This window comes from Hirundo rustica, unplaced genomic scaffold (genome assembly GCF_015227805.2).
Source record: "Hirundo rustica isolate bHirRus1 unplaced genomic scaffold, bHirRus1.pri.v3 scaffold_150_arrow_ctg1, whole genome shotgun sequence".
Classification (NCBI taxonomy): domain Eukaryota; kingdom Metazoa; phylum Chordata; class Aves; order Passeriformes; family Hirundinidae; genus Hirundo; species Hirundo rustica.
In genome coordinates, this window is record NW_026690229.1 from 14,394 (window position 1) to 34,448 (window position 20,055).

At 52.0% G+C, this 20,055-nt stretch overlaps 1 protein-coding gene across 1 annotated transcript in view; it reads left to right on the plus strand.

The window, feature by feature from the left end:
- The first annotated feature begins 4,499 nt into the window (after positions 1 to 4,499).
- Positions 4,500 to 20,055, plus strand: part of LOC120747670 (serine/threonine-protein kinase pim-1-like) — a 38,816-nt gene continuing 23,260 nt past the window's right edge. The window contains exon 1 of the mRNA XM_058424322.1: positions 4,500 to 4,552. Coding sequence (XP_058280305.1) covers positions 4,500 to 4,552 — 53 coding nt within the window. The remainder of the gene's footprint in view (positions 4,553 to 20,055) is intronic.

Genomic DNA, 20,055 nt, shown 5'->3' on the forward strand with positions numbered 1-20,055 from the left:
GATAGCATGTGCTGACTGGAATCCATTGGCCAGACTGGCTTTTCCAGTTCGATTGGGGGGGCAGGCGGAAACCAGAGAATGTACTCACCGGTAAATCCTAAGGATGTACAAGCAATTGTTAAAGCAATAAGTGACAGAGGGATCAATTCAGCAATGGTTTCTACTCTCATTGATAGTGTTTTTGGAGGAGATGACATGCTGCCATTTGATATAAAGCAAACTTGCAGATTGATTTTTGATGGGGCAGGGATGATAGTTTTTAAACAAGAGTGGGAGGACAATTGTGCAAAGCAACTAGCTCTGGTCACTGGTGCAGATCATCCTCTGCACGGCTCCAGCCTGCAACGGCTCATGGGCACAGACCCAACCATGATCACCCCCAGGCACAAGCCGAGGGCCTGCGGGCCCATGAGGTAATGACAACTACCCGTGCTGCCAGGGCAGCCATCCGCTCTGCTTCCATGGTCATTGCTAAACCATCATCATGGTCCACAATAAAGCAAAATGAGAGTGAAAGTTTTGCACAATTCGTGGACCGGCTCCAAGCAGCACTCGACTCCTCAGCTTTGCCCTCAGAGGCAAAGGGTCCTGTGTTAGCAGAGTGTCTGCGCCAACAATGCAATTCAGCCACCAAGGACATTTTACGGTCTTTACCACTCGGGTCCAGCATCGCAGACATGATCAGGCATGTTGCAAAAGAAAGCGTTTTGCCCCAATTCAAGCAGCCGTCCACACCGCAATCAGGAGTATAATGGCATGCTTTTAATGTGGCAGGGCAGGCCATGTTGCAATGGACTGCCCCCAGTCAGGGCACCCTTCAACACCGGTTCCCCCACGCCAGTTGCGATCTAGGGGGCCATGCTGGGCATGTGGAAAGAAGGGGCATCTTGCCAAAGAATGCAGATTTAAAAACCAGGGAAACGGGAGGGGGAGAGGGCAACAGGGCCGCACACAGCCCTCTCCCACTTGGGACGTGAGGCGGCCCAACTATGCAAACCCCAAATGGGGCGAGACACTCCCGAACCCTTTTCCCCCACGAGAAGCTACCAACTTTATAGCACAACCAGCGACCCAGCCGTATCTGTCCCTGTCCCAGGAACAGCAAGGACCACCCCCTGGGGACCAGACCCCTGGGTGGCCTTGGCAGTGAAGTGTGACAACCCACCAGTAATATGGGGGATCTGTACTCGCTATGACGTTTTAGATGACATTGCCATCAGTGTCCCCTTTCTGATTGATACTGGAGCAGACGTTACTGTTGTTTCTGAGACAAATTGGCCCCCACACTGGAAATTAGAAAACACACCCATGGTAGGTGGAGTCGGGGGATTGAGCCGAGCTCGCCAGAGTGCCCAATTAATAGCAATTACACTCCACACCGAAAAGGGACCAGAAAAAACCATCACCCTTTTTCCATACGTCATGTCAGGAGTCCCACATTTGCGGGGGAGAGACGCGTTAGCCCTTTTAAAAGCCAGGGTGACAAATTTACCATAAGGGCCACTGCAGCACACCCACCCCCACTGATCAAGCTGACGTGGAAGTCGTCCGACCCAGTGTGGGTTGAGCAGTGGCCCCTGTCAAAGCCTCGAATAGATGCTCTTCTTAAGCTAGTTGATCATGAATTGCAGAAAGGTCATGTCGAGCCTTCCACCAGCCCATGGAACACCCCAGTTTTTGTGATACCCAAACGGAGCGGTGAAGGGTTTCGCCTTCTCCATGATCTGTGTGAGGTAAACAAGAAAATTCAACCAATGGACCCCGTGCAAACCTCGCTGCCCATGAGCTCAATGATACCAAAAGGGCAGCCTTGTGCAGTGCTTGACATTAAAGACTGTTTCTTTTCCATACCCCTGCATGATGAAGACAAAGAGCGGTTTGCCTTTTCCATCATCTTCCCAAACAGCCAGCGTCCTAACCTGCGCTTCCAGTGGAGGGTTCTCCCCCAAAGAATGGTCAACTCACCCACCATCTGTCAGATCACAGTGGACCGAGCACTGGAGCCAGTCCGACGCAGCGACCTGACCGTGACCATTGTCCAATACATGGATGACATCCTGATTGCCGCACCATCAGCGAGTCAGGTAGACCGAGCAGTATCAACAGTCTCAGAGACCTTAAAAACAAATGGCTTTGAAATTGCAAGCGCAAAAATAAAAAAAGGACCATGTGTAATCTTTTTAGGAGTGGAGATTTCAAGCTCCTACATAACCCCTCCTCAGATAAAAATCCGCCGAGACATTGAGACGCTCCATGACATGCAGCAGTTAGTAGGATCTCTACAGTGGCTCCGCAACATCATCCTGATTCCTCCCGAGGTCATGGACCCCTTGAATGACCTTTTGAAAGGAAAAAACTCATGGGAGCAGAAAACACTGACACCAGAAGCAACACGCTCGCTTGATTTTATCGAACAGCAAATGTCAAGAAGCACACTCACCAAATGGGATGGAAGTGTATCAATTGATTTATACGTCCACTTTACGAAAAAAGGAGGAGTAGGAGTGCTAGCCCAAGGGCCACCCGACAAAGCTCAGCCGATACTGTGGGTAGTCTTGGGAAAACCGTCATGTGCATTTTCCCCGGGAGTTGAGTGTCTTGGCAACCTCATCATGAAAGGCAGAAAACTTGCCCTGAAGCACTTAGGTGCTGAACCCACCAAGATATATCTCCCTTCCACAAACAGCTTTCTGCGCAATCGACAACAATATCAGAGCATCTGGCCATGGCCCTTGCTGGTTCTGGAGGAGAGATTCACTATGCAGCAAAACCCCCTTGGACTCAGCTGCTTGCAATTGTCGACATTGATCTCCCGCCAAAAATCGTCGACCAGCCGCAGCCAGGACCGACGATCTTCACAGACGCATCTTCACTAACCTCAACTGCAGCAGCAGTGTGGCAGTCAGGAGAACAGTGGCAATGCATCAAAACAACCGACCCCACGCTCTCAGTTCAACAACTTGAAGCAGCTGCTGTTGTACTGGCGTGTGGACTGTTCCCTGAAGAGCACCTCAACATCGTAACTGATTCTATATTCGTGGCCAGGCTCTGCCTAGCCATGTCAGGGCCCGGCGTGGCAGTGTCCACAGTGGCCATGATGCTTGAAGAAGCACTCTTTTCGCGAAAAGGCACCATATCTGTCATCCATGTTAATAGCCACAATCCAGTTAAAGGATTCTTTCAAATTGGCAACGACAAGGCAGATGCCGCTGCAAAAGGACTGTGGACACTGAGAGATGCCCGTCAGCTACACGAGTCTCTTCACATCGGAGCTAAAGCACTAGCGAAAAAATGTGGGATTTCAACCGCCGACGCGAAACACGTCATGGCCACATGCCCCCACTGCCAAAAATCACCACTGTGGTCCAGCGGAGTCAACCCCAGAGGCCTCAAAGCCTCAGAAATATGGCAAACAGACTTCACCCTATGTCAGTTGCTAAAACCCCGAGCATGGCTTGCAGTGACTGTAGATACATATAGTGGAGTGATTGTAGCCACACAACACCCAAAAACTGACTCCAAGGCAACCATTCAGCACTGGCTGGCAGCCATGGCGTGGCTGGGCATTCCGAAGCAAATTAAAACAGACAATGGCCTGAATTTTGTCTCAAAATCAACTCAAGCATTTGTCGCTAAATGGGGAATCACTTTAGTACACGGCATTCCGTACAATAGCACCGGGCAGGCCATCGTTGAGCGAGCAAATCAAACCCTGAAAGCCAAATTAGAAGTACTAGCAAAAACAGAGGGCTTTACTAGTTGCATTCCTTCAGGAGACCAGGCACGTATACTAGCAACCGCTCTGTTAGCACTGAATCAGTTCTCCAGGGGAGATGAGAAAACCAGCCCGGCCCAGAAACACTGGGCCACCCGAGCACTAGAAGAAGGCCCGCACGTCGTAGTTAAAAATGAACTGGGAGAATGGGAACAGGGCTGGAGACTAGTGCTCGCAGGGCGAGGATATGCAGCTGTTAAAAAAGACGGTAAAGTAAAATGGTGCCCACTTAAGTCAATCAAACCAGACCTTCAGAATAGAACTAATGAAAATTGTGAGGTCTCATTTGCAGGATTGGATCATTGGACGCCCCTGTGATGCGTACACTCCGGTACCAGAAGAGAATGATGAACCTCCAAGTAACCCAGCAACACCCAAAGATCCCGCACCGGTGAGATCCAAGCAACCACGGTGTCTTTGCGTGATTTTATTTTTGGGTCTTGTAGGCAGAGGGCAAGCAAATGTAGTGTATTACCCTCACCAACCATTCAGATGGGTCCTGCGCCATCTTTCAAGTGATGAGGCAATCAAAGAAACCATTACAGTAGACAGCCCATCCTTTGAGTTTAAGCTAACAGACATATTTCCCTCACAGCTAGGATTCCCTAAAATTGGAGATTCTTCACTGTACCAAACTTATTGGTGCCCTGCCTCCAACCCAGGTAAAAGCTACTGTAGCCATCCAAAGTACGGGTACTGTGGGTACTGGGGATGCGAGACTATCATGACGAGTGATAGATGGCAACCGCAGCAACCCGACAAGTTCCTACAAGTCAGGTACACTCCCCACGGCTGCCGCGAACCTAAGTTCGGGATGGACAGATTAATATACATACCCCAAAATGGCAGACGACACACCTGTAAGAACTATGCAATGACAATTTTGCAGCCAACCCATGTGAGTTGGGCCACAGGAAAGGTATGATCAGTGTTTGTTCGCGCCTTTCGTAACTTCTGGGTGAATGTGCAAATTATCAGACTCCCACCTTCAGTGCCCCAGTCATTCAAACCCTATCAGAATCTCGCAGCACGCAGACAAAAGAGGGAAGCCACATCTGGCACCTCCTCCTCATCCCGTCCTTTAGCTATCTACCAAAAACCTAAGTCAGATCCTTACAATTTGTTTCTTAGTGTGTTAAATGCTACCTTTTTGTCATTGAACCAATGCAATCTGAACTTTACAAAATCATGCTGGTTATGTTATAATGCAGAACCTCCTTTTTATGAGGGTTTCGCCCTTGATGCTCCTTTTGAATACTCTGCAGCAAACAATCCACACAACTGTAAGTGGGACACACCCCGGAGGGAAATTACCCTGAGTCAAGTCACAGGCCGAGGCAAATGCTTTGGCAGTGTAACCGTAGCAAAGCAGATGGGAAATATCTGTACTGAGTTCATCCAACCTAGTCAAAAAACTGATAAGTGGGCAGTTCCGTTCCTATCAGGAATGTGGGTCTGTCAACAAATCGGAATAACCCCCTGTGTGTACCTTAGCAAATTCAATAACCTTGCTGACTTTTGTGTCCAAGTTCTGATTGTTCCTAGAGTCCTGTATCACCAAGAAGAAGAAATGTATCGCTTTTTAGAAGAAACCATCCTGCTCCGCAAAAGAGAAGTAATGACAGGTATAACCATTGCAATGCTCCTTGGCCTAGGAGCCACTGGCACAGCCACAGGTGTTTCAGCTCTCGTGACCCAACATCAAAGACTTCCTCAGCTGCAAATGACAATTGACGAAGACTTACTGAGAATTGAAAAATCCATCTCCTCTCTGGAGAGATCTATCTCCTCGCTTTCAGAAGTCGTCCTGCAGAACAGGCGAGGACTGGACCTCTTGCTCATGCAGCAAGGAGGCCTGTGTGCCGCCTTGAGAGAAGAATGCTGTTTTTATGCAGACCACACCGGAGTCGTGCGAGACTCCATGGCCGAACTGAGAGGAAGACTGGCCCAGAGAAAGAGAGAGAGAGAGGCCCAACAAGGATGGTTCGAGTCATGGTTCAATCAGTCCCCATGGCTAGCCACCCTTCTTCCCACCTTAACAGGCCCTCTCACCATGATACTCCTGACATTGATTTTTGGGCCTTGCATTTTGAACAAGTTAGTGTCGTTTGTTAAAAGACGTTTAGACAAAGTCGACATCCTATTTGTCGAACGCATGCAATTATCGTGAAGTGTGTTTGTTACTAACATTTTATATTATTTTTGTATCCTATTATACTAACTTTAACAGCTTTTGTATTTTTATGACATTTATACTTTTATAACATTTATACTTTTATACTTTTATACTTTTATACTTTTTTATTTAGTCATGGTGGGGGGGGGAAATGTGGGAGATTAGGGACAGGCGGTCGGAAGATATCGCGCTGTACGGGCAGACAGAACCCCTCCCTCAACTCTTAGTTGGTTAGTGTCCTTGATAAGGTAAGCAATACCTAACTTGTAACGTAAGCAGACGGATGTGATGTAGCAAACAGAGGTTTTATAACTCCATGTAACCAGTTAATAAATGCCATTAGCCGTCCACCACACTGGTGTCTGTGAGCTGATGGACCGAGCAGCCTGGGTGTGGCTGCCGTGTCGTTCCTGAACCAGGTCGCTACGCCTCAGCGGAGGTAACAAAGGACCTTCCGTAGTGGATGGAGAAGAGGATCTTCCACAAATCAACCCCCAGAGCCTGACACGGGGACAAGGGGCTGGGCTGTGTGACCAGGACATCAAGGACGTGCATTATCCAGGTCACTCTGGCCTGAGTTGGGTTCCCCAGGGCAGGAAAGATATCTGGCAGCTGCAGCAGGGTTAGGGAAGGGCCCCAAGGTGGGGCTGGAGCCCTTTGGCTGTGAGCAGAGGCTGAGGGAGCTGGGCTTGTCCAGCCCCGAGCAGGGAAGGCTGAGGGGCTCCTCATGCCAGCCTGGCAGTGCCACCGAGGAGGTGATGGAGAACACAGAGCCAGGCTCTTCACCAGGGGCCTGGTGGGGGACAAAAGACAATGGATGGAAGAGGCAAGAGAGGAGCTTCAGCCAGGAGAGGAAGAGATAAAATGAGTCAGGCTGGTTTCAGCATTTCCTCAACACCAAAAGCAGCCTGAATGCATTTTTTATCCATGACCGGCAGCTTTGCAAATAGGGCACTGTTGGAGGTGTTTTGACCTCCAGTCCAGGCAGAGCATCCTGATACAACACCTTGATTGTTCATATCTATCTATCATCTTTGTTGAAAACTGGTGTTGCACAGAAATCCCTTGTGGATGGTGGATGGGGGATGGAGGATGCAGCTGGGACATTGCACAGAAAGCTGGGGGAAGAATTGTGATGGATGTGAAATAGCATCATGTTCACCTTTTGTAAGCTGGCAATGAAGAGAAACTTTCCTCAGGTGCTCTGAGTCCCAGGGACTGGATGAGGGAAATGGTGGGGTGGGGGTAGGGACAAAGTGTGATTGATTGTCAGCCATGAAGGGTCTGGATTTTCCGATCTATTTGGAATGCATTAGGAGGTGCTGGGGATCAATATCAACTGGAGATTGCTGATATCAGTCTATAAATAGGAAAAGAAACCTAAACAGGACAAAACAATTATTTCTTCATTGTTTTAAATATAGTATATTCAGTTTGAATTCACTTCTGAAATGTGTCTAATTAACCACAGAATAATTGAAAACCTCAGTTATTCCCAGGGGCTTGTCGTGTTTGGGCGTTTTCAACAAATGTTAATGAGTTTTTTTCAATGAATTTCTCAACTGAAGAACTCACACAAGATGAGGCCTCTGGAAAAGTAAAATTCACTAGCAGCTTCTAAGTAGCTGAAGATCCATCCTCATTCGAGCAGGAATGAACAGAAATGGGCACAGCTTTCTGGCTGATCCAGCTTTGGGATGGGCTCTGGGCCTGGAGCAGGAACAGTTCCTGAGGACCAGGTATTAGAGATGGGTTGGACTCGATGATCTTGAAGGTCTCTTCCAACCTAAAAATTCTGTGATTCTGTGATTCTGTGACCACAAGGCCGGGTCTGTTGTGCTGGCCTGGGCAGATGGGATGGCAGCAGGGGCTGCAGAGCTCTCAGGATGTCCTGGAGAGGAGAGCAGGGCACCCAGGGAGCCTCCTTTTGCCTTGGCCAGGCACCTTCCCCCATGGCTGGGGCTGAGCCCTCTCTGAGCTGCAGCTGCTGCTGTGCCCTTCCGAGGGGCTGAGGCCGTGGGGCCCCTGCCCAGAGCAGCCTGCCCTGAGCAGAGCTGTGGGGCCAGAGCCGGCTGGGCTGTGCTGGGGAGAGGCCCTTGGTGCTGCAGAGAGCTCAGGGCAGCTGGCAGAGCTTGGAGGGAGCTGGGCTGGGCTGAGAGAGCCTGGCACAGAAACCATCAGTGTCCATCTCAGCCGGTGTGAGCGTGCAGGGGCCAAGAAAAGCACCCCAGGGTGCACAGGTTCTCTGTGTGGGAGCTGAGCTTGTGACCTCTGGAGCCCTCCCAAGTGCTGGGGCTGCACGTCCAGTGCCAGAAGAGATGTGACAGATGGGAGCAGAGACAAATCATTCCTGCTAGATTCTTTATTTGCTTATGCAGGTGACCTGGATCTGTATGTAGTGTTGTTTTGTGTCAGAGAATACTGTCAGAGTGATAAGAATAATATTTCTTTTAATCCTAAAACAGTATTTCATGCATAATACAGAATGAGAAAAAGAAAGTCACATACAATCAGAAGAGCATCTGAGTTTTTCAGAGGATGAGAGACTCATTAGGTAGTCAAACCTGTTCAAATCCTTTCCTCAGGTCTTCCTTAAGATGATAGGTAACCACCAGAGGCCAAGGCCAGCCAGAGCTCTCTGTCCTGGCAGCTGTTTTTTCTGGGACAACCCTTGCATACAGGGAATTTTTCAGTGGGAGTGTCAAGTTTTGCTACAGGCACCAAGGAGGACAGATTATTCCCTTCCATAGGAAGGAAAGCACTAAGCCCACCATGATGAGAGGCAGCCCTCAGCATTCCAAGGTCAGCTGGACCTATCAGGTGGTGCCTGGGAGCCCAAAGCAGCAAGATATGTTCCATCCCCCCTTGCTTCCATGAGGCCCTGCAGGGTCACAATGGCCCTTTGGTTCTGTGGGGCCCTGCAGTGTCACCATCGTCTCCATGATTCCATGGGGCCTTGCAATGCCATAATGCGGTCTCCATGGATCCATGGTGCTCTGCAGGATCACAGTGGCCCTTTGGTTCCACCAGGCCCTGTAATGCAGCAATGGCCTCGTGGTTCCACAAAGCCCTGCTGCTTCACACTGGCCCCTTGGGACCATGCGGCCCAACAATGCCACAATTTTTCCCTTGCTTCCATGAATTCCCACAGTATAGCAATGGTCCCTCGGATCCATGAGGCCCTGAAGTGTCACCACAGTCTCCACCGGAAAGAAAGCACAGAGCCCCAGTGTTTCAGGGGCTGATAAATGGCAGCCAGCAGAGGCCAAGGCAAACCAGAGCTCTGTGTCCCGGCAGCTTTCATCTGGGAGCAATGGAATAAATACCTTGGATTCTATATCTCATATATATGGAATTTTGAGGGCAGAATCCCAATTTCAGCCATGAACACCTGCATGAGAAGGCCAGTTCCTTCCCATAGGAAGGAAAACACCGATCCCCAGTATTTCAAGGGCAGATTCGAGGCGACCAGCAGAGGCCAAGGCAAGCCAGGCTGATGGGTCATGGCAGCTTTTGTCTGGGAGAAATCCTGGCTTACAGTGAATTTTGGAGAAGTACCAATTTTGGCCATGGGTGCCTGGGCAGGAGGGATGGTTCTTTTCCACAGAAAAGAAAACCTAGAGCCCCAGTGTTTCAGGGGTGCAGGACAAGGGACCCCCAACATGCTAGGGTCAGCTGAGTCAGTCAGGCCAAGCTATCCAGACCTGTTCCCTGTTCCCTTGGATCCACAGGGCCCCACAGTGTCACAATGGTGGTGTCATATTGGATCCTTGGTTCCATCAGGCCCCACTGTGTGACACTGGCCCCGTGTTTCCATGGGGCCCCACAGTGTCACAGTGGTCCCTTTGTTCTTCTGGGCTCCTCAGGATCACAATGGCCCCTTGGCTGCATGAGGCCCAGCTGTGTCACACTGGCCCCTTGCTTCCATTGGGCCCTGTTGCAACACAATTGTTGCCCCTTGCTTCCATGAGGCCTTGCAGGGCCACAGGGGACTCCTTGGTACCGCAGTATCACAAAGGACTCTTGCTTCCAGAGGGAGTCACAATGTCAGAAGGGTCTCCTTGATTCCACAAGGTCCTGCAGAGCCTCTTGGTTCAACGAGGCCTCAAAGTTTCATAATAGTCTCCAGGATTCAATGAGGCCCTGCAATGACACACAATGGACCTTTTGTTCCTTGGGGTCCCGCACTGTTCCATGAATCCTTAGTTCCATGGGGCACTGCAGTGTCACAATGATCTCCTCGGTTCAATGGTGCAACACAGTACCACAATTGTCCCCTGGTTCCATTAAGGCCCGCAGTGTCACAATGGCCCTTTGGCTCATCCACAAGGCTCTGATGTGCCACAATGGCCCTTTGGTTTCACAGGGCCTCAAGGTGTACAAATGACTTCCATGGTTTGATGAGGTCCTGCTGTGTCACAATGGACCTTTGGTTCCATGATGCCCCATGGTGCCACAATGGTATCCTTGGTTCCATGGTGTCAGAATGGACCCTTCATCCCAAGGACACCCACAGTGTTCACTGCAGTTCCCTTGATTCCATGAGGCCCTGCCATGCTATAATGTCCCCTTGGTTTCAGTGGGTCCCAAAGTGTCAGAAGAGTCTCCATTGTTCCATGAGGCCCCACAATGTCACTGTGGTCCCCTTGGCTCCACAGGGCCCCACAGTGTAACAATGGGCTCCTGGTTCCATGAAATCTTTCTCTTTCACACTGTACTTTTGATTCCATGAGGTTTCTCAGTGTCACAAGGGCCCCTGGGCTCCATGAGGTTCCAGAGTGTCACAATGGTCTCCTTGGATCTGCAGTATTACAATGGACCATTGGTTCCATGTGGCCTGCTGTGTCAAAAAGAATTTTGCTTCCATGAGCTTCCAAGGTATCACAGTAGAATCTTCGATTCAGTGAGGACCTGCTGTAACCAAATTTACCAAATATCAGAATAAGGGTCCTGATGACTAATTTGCAAGTAAGAGGGTATCACTTATTCAGACTTGAGGTCCACTGTGTGGTATCCATGGACATATGATTCAAAAAGAGTGTTACTTATATAGACTTACTACATGTGTGTTACAATTTAGCCATTACCATAAAACCCCCACATAGTTCCAGCTTCACTCCTTGTTTTTTCTTGCACTCTTGAAATACATGTCTTCTACTTGTCTTCCAACTGTCCATGAAGGGAAAGCAGGCCCTGCCTGCCTTGTTCCCATGCTAAAACTTCACAAGCATGGTAAAAATCAAATTAACCCTCCTGGTTCCATGCCCAGGGCTTTGTGTGCCCAGGCAGAGGCAGGCAGGACACAGAGCTGTCAGCAAAGGAAGGGGCCAGCGAGGTGGGGCAGCCGGGGGATGACGACAGCCTGCAGGGACAGAGGCACAGGGCATGGACACCGTAGGACAGCCTGGGCTGGAGAGGGCACAGGGATGGGCAGCAGCTGAAAGGCCCTGACACAGCCAACTCCTGCAGCACTTGGGCCATGGCTGCTGGCCCTGGGCCTGAGCCATGAGCAGGAGACAAGTGACCCTGGCAGGCCTGGGGCCTCATTGCCTCCTTGTCCCTGCTCAGCAGCCTGGCAGGGGCCACCCCATGGTGCTGCCCTTGGCATTGCACATCGCCACATCCCAGTGTCCCGGGAAGAGCCCTGAGCACTGAGGGAGGGACAGGATCTGCCTTGGCAGGGGCTGGGGCTCAGGCCTTGGCCCCTTGCATTCCTGAAACACAGGCAGGTTTGCTCAGCATCAGAGACACCTTTGCCTTGTTTGTCCCCACCTGTCATCACTGCCTGCAGTGTTCTGCTCTAACTGGAACCTGGGGACAATTTCAGAGTCATGCCCCTCAGTGGGCTCCATTAAAACTTCAAGAAACTTCAGTATTCCAACTTAATTTTGAGTTCTTGGAAAGTTTTTTGAAGACACTCTCAGGGACTGAGACTGATGTAAACAACACCAAAGCCCTGAGGGGGTCATTAAAGTCCTGGTGCTGTGTCTGTGCTGCTGAGCTGGGCTGGGCTCCTGGCACAGAGGCAGCTCCTGGCAATCACAAAGAGCTTCAAAAAGACATTTTTTCTGAGGAGCACCTTCTCTTCCAGCCCAGGTGGGCTGAGGGCACTGCCTGCAGGTATCTGATGGGAGATAAGCAGACAGAGGCTTAAATCAACTGGAAGGAAAATGCTGACATTATTCACAGAGAAATCTTCACACTTTTTGAAAATTCTGAGCTTTTTCATGGTGAAATCATCACCACTCCTGACACAGTAAGTCTCTGGCTGCAGGGATCTCCTCAGGCTGACCCAGGACAGGACTGACATGACTGTAAGGATGGCTCTGCTGCCCTTTCTGCCTTGGGGGAGGATGTGCTCCAGAGCAGGGCTGCCCTGGGCACCGTCAGAGGGACAGGGCAGGACGGCTCCTGCTGCCAGGGACGGCTGCAGGGGCTGAAGCTGGGGCTGCAGCCAGGGGTGCCCAGGGCTGTCGTGCAGAGCAGCTCCTGAGGGCTCTTGGCCAGGCCAGGGGATCTGCCACCTGCCAGGGGCAGCTCTCAGCCTGCCTGGGAGCTCCCCATGGATGGTGGAGGGGAGCTGTGGGTGCCAGGAGTGACTCCTGCCAGAGCAGGAGCTGTTGCTGTGGAGAGGGTGCTGTGTGGGCCAGGGCTGCTCACAGCTCCAGCTCATGCCCAGGTCAGTTCTGAGGGGATTTTTCATGAGCTCATTCAGGGCAGGAGTTTGTCACTTGAGTCTCTTCCTTCCTGAATCTGTGCTCTCAGTTCCCCCTGGCTCAGCTTGGTGGGAAAGGAAACTCAGCTGTCGAGGGCAGATCAGGGACTGAGGCTCTTTAAACATGACACAATTTTCCTGGGTACCTCAGCAAGTGCCTCCAGCTCCCCAGTCTCCAGATCCATCCAGCATCCCCTTTCCATGGTGCCCAGGCCTGGGGGAGCTGTTCTTTAATCCCTGCAGCCCCGAGCAGCTGCAGGGCAGAGCTGGCCCAGGGGCTGGGCTGGGCTCTGGCAGCACTGGCAGGGAAGGAGCCCGGGGCCACAGGAACAGCTTGGGCTGGGACAGCTGCAGCAGCAGAGGCGTGGGCAGGGAGGGAGGGAGGCAGTGCTGAGGGAAGCCCTGCTGCAGGGGAGATGTGGCACCTGCCGGCCCTGCCCTGCAGGGCACACACTGCCCTGAGCAGCACAGCTCTTGTGTCCCCTCGCAGCCAGCACAGCCCTCAGCCCGGGGGCTCGGGGCCCTCAGTCCCCTCCTGGGCCGGCAGAGCAGCCCCAGAGATGAAGGGCATCTCTCCTGCCATGTGCCCATTCCCTGCTGACCAGGGCCTGAGGGCCACTGTCCTGCACTGCTGCTGCCTGGCAGGGGCTGGGCAGGGCTGGGCAGGGAAAGGCTTTTCCTCAGGGCCTGGCTCTCTCTCTCCTTGCCTTGCCCAGGTGCTCCTGGCATTGCTGACGGGCTCTCTGGGAATGGCAGTTCCAGCTGCAGGCTCAGGCCCAGCCCTTGGGCTCCTCCTGTGCAGGCTGAGCACAGCAATGGGGTGTCCCAGCTCCCTCTGCCCTGGGGAGCTCTGGGCAGGGCAGGCTGGGAATGAGCCGACTCTCCCTGACTTTGGGAAAGGCAGGAGCCATTTTGTGTGCCAGGGATCCCTCTGCTCTCAGCAGTGTCTCCTGGCTTTCCAGGGTAACACGGGAGTGGAGCTCAGAAATGTGCAAGTCCAGGGCAACTGAGAACAGGAGAGAGGGACATAGCAGCTCCCCCCAGTCTGCACTAAGCCTCCTACAATCCTCCTGCCTCACTGTACCCCCTGTTCTCCCCAGGACTTGCAGAATCTCTCATTCAGCCTCCTGCAATCCTGATTCCTTCACCCTGGCATCTCCCGTGCCTTAGGGGCAGATTCTTTGTCCAAGTTCAACCACCAGGACTGGCCCCTGCCCTCACTGCTCCCCTGCACTGACTGGGGCTCAGGTCTGACTGCCAGGTTTCCTGACAGTTGACATCTGGCTCCTTACTGAGCATTTGGCAGCAGCAATCAGGGCTACAGCAACCAAGGTGAAGGAAGTTCTCCTAGACATAGACAACGGGGAGGTGTCCAGTGGCAGGAAATGGTCTGTGGGAAAGGGCTTCGACTCTTCTATGAGAATTCTCCTTTCAAATGTCACTGTCTTTTTCTTCCATCTGCAGGTTAGGATTTCCAGACACATCAAATGTCCAACAGCAGCTCCATCAGCCACTTCCTCCTGCTGCCATTGGCAGACACATGGCAGCTGCAGCTCCTGCACTTCTGCCTCTTCCTGGGCATCTCCCTGGCTGCCCTCCTGGCCAACGGCCTCATCATCAGCGCCGTAGCCTGCGGCCACCTCCTGCACACGCCCATGTTCTTCTTCCTGCTCAACCTGGCCCTCACCGACCTGGGCTCCATCCTCACCACTGTCCCCAAAGCCATGCACAATTCCCTCTGGGACACCAGGAACATCTCCTACTCAGGATGTGCTGCACAGGTGTTTTTCTTTGCCTTTTTCATTTCATCAGAATTTGCATTTCTCACCATCATGTGCTATGACCGCTACGTGTCCATCTGCAAACCCCTGCACTACGGGACCCTCCTGGGCAGCAGAGCCCAGGGAACTTGGGCTCTTATTTCTTAGTGCCTCTTTGGTATTTGGCTGTTTTGTGTTCATTGTTTTCTCCTATGTGCAGATCTTCAGGGCCGTGCTGAGGATTCCCTCTGAGCAGGGACAGCACAAAGCCTTTTCCACCTGCCTCCCTCACCTGCCTGTGGTCTCCCTGTTCCTCAGCACTGCCATTTTTGCCAACCTGAAGCCCCCCTCCATGTCGTCCCTGTCCCTGGATCTGGCAATGTCAGTTCTGTACTCGGTGGTGCCTCCAGCCTTGAACCCCCTCATCTATAGCCTGAGGAACCAGGAGCTCAAGGCTGCAGTGTGGACACTGATCACTGGGCAATTTCAGAAACATTAAATTGATGGTCAGTTTCAGCAAGTCACATGTAATAAAAGTCACCTTTGATAGCACTTGTTGGTTATGTTGTTGGGTGGTTTTTCTTTGCTTTTGTTTTCAACGGTGTTCACAAAGCAAGGGCGTTGTTTGTGTCCTTTCTTGTTTTGTTTTTCTCCATTTTTACTGTGGCTCCAGAGTGAGTCAATGAGGAGCTCTGCTCTCAGTGGCTTTAAATGAACTAAAGGGTGTCCCAGCAATGTTTTCATTGAGATCCTCCTTTTGTTCCGTTCTCTGGAGCTGCAGCAACAATATTTTGGTGCACAGCTGGGGGCAGGTCAGTGCTGGCACAGCAGCTCTGCTCCTGCTGGCCACACTATTCCTGTTCTAGGCCAGGTGCCATTGGCCTTCTTGGCCACCTGGGCACACTGCTGGCTCATGTCCAGCCTGCTGTCCATCAGTGGAACAGGTCCCTTTCTGCCTGGACGCTCTCCAGCCACTCTGTCCCCAGCCTGTAGCACTGCAGGGGTTGTTTTGGCCAAAGTGCAGGACCTGGCCCTTGGTCTCGTTAAACCTCTCATTGTTGGATTTGGGCCCTGGATCCAGCCTGTCCAGGTTTCTGTGCAGAGCCCTCCTACCCTCCAGCAGATCCACACTCACACCCAGCTTGGTGTCATCTGCAAATTTGCTGATGGTGGACTCAATCCCCTCATCCAGATCATCAGTGCAGACATTGAAATCCACGCTGGCTGGGTCTGATCCCTCGGCCATCCTGTGGGTGCCGTGTGATGGCTCTCAGGATGATCTTTTCCAGAACCTTGCTGGGCACTGAGGTCAGGCTGACAGGCCTGAAGTTCCCCAGATCCTCCTTCCAGCCCTTCTTGGGGATGGGCTCACATTGGCACCTCCAGTCCTCTGGGACCTCCCTGCAGGGCCAGGACTGATGAGAAATGATGGAAAGCAGCTTGGTGAGCTCATCCACCAGCTGCCTCATCCCCCTAGGATGGATCTCATCTGGTCCCACAGACACCTGTGAGCATCTGAGTGGCTCAGCAGGTCACCAGCTGCTTCCTCCTGGATGTCACGGGGGCTGTTCTGCTCCCTGTGCCCATCTACCAGCTCAGGAGAACACTTTGTCCTGAGGAAAACCTGTCTGATTGTTGAAAACTTAGGCAAAGTAGGGGTTTAGTACCTCAGCCTTTTCATCACCTTTGCTAATCATATCCCCCCAGTAAAGAATGGAGGCTTTCCTTTTAATATATTTATAAAAACATTCCTGTCTCTATCACAGAACTGGCCAAGTTAAGCTCTAATTGAGCTTTCACCTCTCTGATTTTCTTTCTGCATGACCTAGTGATATCTTAAAATCTTTCCTCAGTTGCCTGCCCCTGTGTCTAAAGGTGATGCACACTTTTTTTTTTTCCAGTGAGTTCCTGCAAATTCTCCATGACCAGCCAGGGCAGACAATTTCCTCTCTGGCTTACCTTTGGGCATACAGGGACAGGCTGCTCCCATGCCTTCAAGATTTCTTTCTTGGAGTGTGTCCATCTTTCCTGGACCACTTTTGTTTAAAGGGCTGTTTCCCTTAAAATTCAGTATCTGATTTGGTCCCCAAAAATCTGCATCCTGAACAGGCCAAAGTCTGCTCTCCATAAGTCCAGCATAGAATTTTGTGGATGCTCTCCTTCTTTAACAGATTTAAAACCTCAATAATTTCATGGTCACTGTGCCCCAAACAGCCTCTGACCATTTATCTCCCACCAGCCCTTCTCTGTTTGTGAACAGCAGGAGACAGAGCTTTCCTTGGCAGTGGCAAGAGAAGGAAACCTCCCCAAAGTGCAGCTTGGAAGGTTCAGCCCGGAGGTGAGGAAAAAGAAAAGTCCCTGCCAGGGTAGAATTTTGGTGCTCGAGGTGTCCCAGCGTGAGCCTGGGCCATGCCCTGGCTCTGTGTGCCAGGAGCCGGTAGCGCTGGGTGCAGGGAGCCCAGGGAGGGCACAGAAATGCTGGGCTGAGAAATGCTGGGGGGGACAGCGAGATGGGCGTGTGCAGCCGGCCAGGGCACAGGAGCAGCACGCACAGGGGGCACAGCCTGCAGAAGAGATGGCCAAGGGCTGGGCAGGGCTGGCAGGGCCACAGGCACCCAGGCCTTTGTCCCCTGGGCTCTGGCAGCGCCTCTGGAGGCCCCACAGAAGGAACTTTCCTTCCAGGGGCTGCACTTTGCTTCTGCCTCGCCCCTCCCTGAGGAGCCTGGCAGGGCTCACAGCTTGATGACATTTGTCCTTGCTGCCCCTGCCATCCCCCTGCCCCACAAACAGCCCCCAGCCACCCGTGAGGGACAGGCCCTGCTGTGCCAGGCCTGGCCTCAGGGCTTGGCCTTTCTGCTTCCTCCAGCCAGCCCAGGCCTTGCTCAGCATTGCAGTTCCCTGCTCACAGCCTTTGGCTCCCTGCAATCCTGGCCTCAAGGATCTGCTCTCACCACTGCCTGGGGAGCCTTTGGCACTCCCTGCCCTCACTGGGGCCCAGTGATGCTCCAAGGCACTTGGAGTTTTGCTTCTGCCTCCTTGAGCAGCTTCTTCAACCTTCTCTCAGTGCCTGAGGCTCCTGGACTCAGCCCCAAATCCACTGTGGGTCTTGTGAGGAATAAAATCAAAAGGGTGCAGAGTAATAGGAGTTTATAATAAGTTAAACAGTTGTATAGGAGTTTTTAATAAGTTAAACAGTTGTATAGGAGTTTATAATGAGTTAAACAGTTCTCTGTATTAATGTTCTTTGTTACCAGTTCTGTGTACCAATGTTATCTCTCTTTGTTATCTGTTCCTTGTACCCCAGAATCTAGTTCTGTACCTAGTGTTGTGCATTCCCCTTACAGTATTCCAAGTTAGGCTCCAAAACTCCCTAGTTCTTTCCCAGTTTCTCCTTACTATGTTCCAAGTGAAGCATCCGCTGCTCCCCGGTTGGCCCGCCGAGCTATCAACGCCACATGCGCCTCACGTCCATCAAAACACTGACACCGCCTGCCTCCCATCAGCTCCTCCTCATCTGCTCATCAACTTGAAGGCACCGCCCAGATCTCGACTACTCTCCATGTAGCACCACCCAGTGTGGAAATAAGGGGGACTCCCAAGGTGCACCTCTCAACCGGAGTGTGGTAAATACCAACAACCCCTAATAACAACGAGCCGACACAAACTCCAACAAAATGAGAGGCAGTGCCAGGTGAGGAGGGAGCCCAGGCATCTACCAACAACTTGCAGCTGTTTTCCAGATTCTCGCAGTTACTTAAGAGGTCCTCGCTGAGAGACACCCCCCCAGACCTGAGGAGCCTGGAACGAGACCTAGGGGACTCCCGTGAGGCAAGGCTCCCGACTCTGCGGCTGTGCAGCAGATTCGTCGAAGACCTCCTTCTCAGCGGTGCCCATTGGGAGCAGCGGTGGCGTTCCCCTGAGCCATCCCTTTCAAAAGAGCTGAACAATAAAGGCATTAAAAGGAGTAAAAACAATCTCCTGCCCTGTTCCTTTATAACAATTTTGGGGGCACGTCCGGGAGAAGCCATGCCCAGAAGAGGATCCAGGACGGGAAGCCGCCTCCCAGCCTTGGACCTTCGGGACAGCTGGCTGCTCCGGACCTGGGAGCACCGAGGGACACCAGAGGAGAACGTAGAAGGGACAGCGAGGACGCCACCACTGAGGACATTGCTGAGGAGCGCTGGTAAGAAAACCGGTGGCGGGAGTGGAGGCGTGCGAGTGAGGTGTGACTGAGACAGGGGCCGGCAGCTCGGACCCCCGAAGCAATTGAGGACCCCTCAGTACCGCGGTTCCGGACCTCTGCGAGGGAGCCGGCCAGGAACAGGGGGAAGCGAAAGGAGACTGGGAGAGAGAGGCATCTCCAGGGGCATCGTGGGCCCCCCTCCAGACATGCAGAGGCAATATAGGGTGTGAGTGGCACGTCACAGGGCGGTTGGTAGAAGGCCCCACTCAGATCCCCCCGCGAGAGAGGAGTAGTGGGTGTGGCCCTTGATTTCCACATTGGTCAGGGTGGCCCCAGGAGAGCATATTATCCGGGTGTGGGACCTGCATTGGGCGGGGGGTCTAGATACCCCATCCGGGTGTAGGGTTAAGAGGGTCCACTGGCTAGGATAGTGGCTGAGGTCCTGAGGGTGGGCCCACAGGCTATCTAGTTGGGGAGCTTTTGCATTGGTCGGGGGTGCCCAGTTGTGGTGGTTTCAGGCAGATTTTGGGAGAAACCCTCCCACGGGGCCCCCCTCCCCTCCTCCAACTGGTTCGGGAAAAAAGATTTCCTCAGAGAGAAGTGGAAAAAACCTGTTTATTAAACAGGCAAAGCACTCCCAGCACAATACCTGATGACAAGAGCTTCGTGTCGCTTACGGAGGGATAACAAACTTAAAGAAAGTCTCCTCGAGGGTCGTCACTGTGCTCCACCGCTCCGTCTCTGCTGACGCTGGGAGAAAAGGAGATGTGCAGGGCTGGTCTTGGTGGGGTGAGTCCCCTGTGGAGGCCCCCGGTGCTTCTCCAGGTCCTTAGTCCGGAGAGGTTGGAACAGTTCCGAGGAGAGGACAAAAAAAAAGCAAAAAGGAAGGAAAAAAGGACAAAAAAAGAAAAAGAAAAAAAAGCAAAAAGCTTCAGCTATTCTACAGCGTCTAACTACGCTAGCACTAAACTAACTAACTGCCGGGGAAAAAACAACAGAGCTTCTTTTGTCTTGCTGTGTTCCAGCTCCCCCGCTTCAAGGTCACTCCGATGAGCAGAGTTTTCCTGGGGAAAAACAAACCGCGCTTGCCCTCCCCCCTGCACCCAACAGACGATTGGGGATACACAGTCACCCCATGACATCTTCCACCCCTTATCCCCATATCGTTGACTTACAGACAGAACCAATATATATTCCACATAAAACTTCCATCCATTCTCCCCACAGAAAAAAAGAATACAAGCAATACCCTCTCACTTACACATTTCCTTCTATTTCATTCTGCGTGGTTTAATGTACAGACAATGGCAATAACATTCAGCAGACAGTGATGTTTGTAAATGATTCTTGTTATGGAGGAATTTGGGCAACAAATAGGTCAGACACTGTTGCTCAAGTCAATCAGCAATTTTATTGATTACAGCAAGCGTAGCGATGAGGCAATGC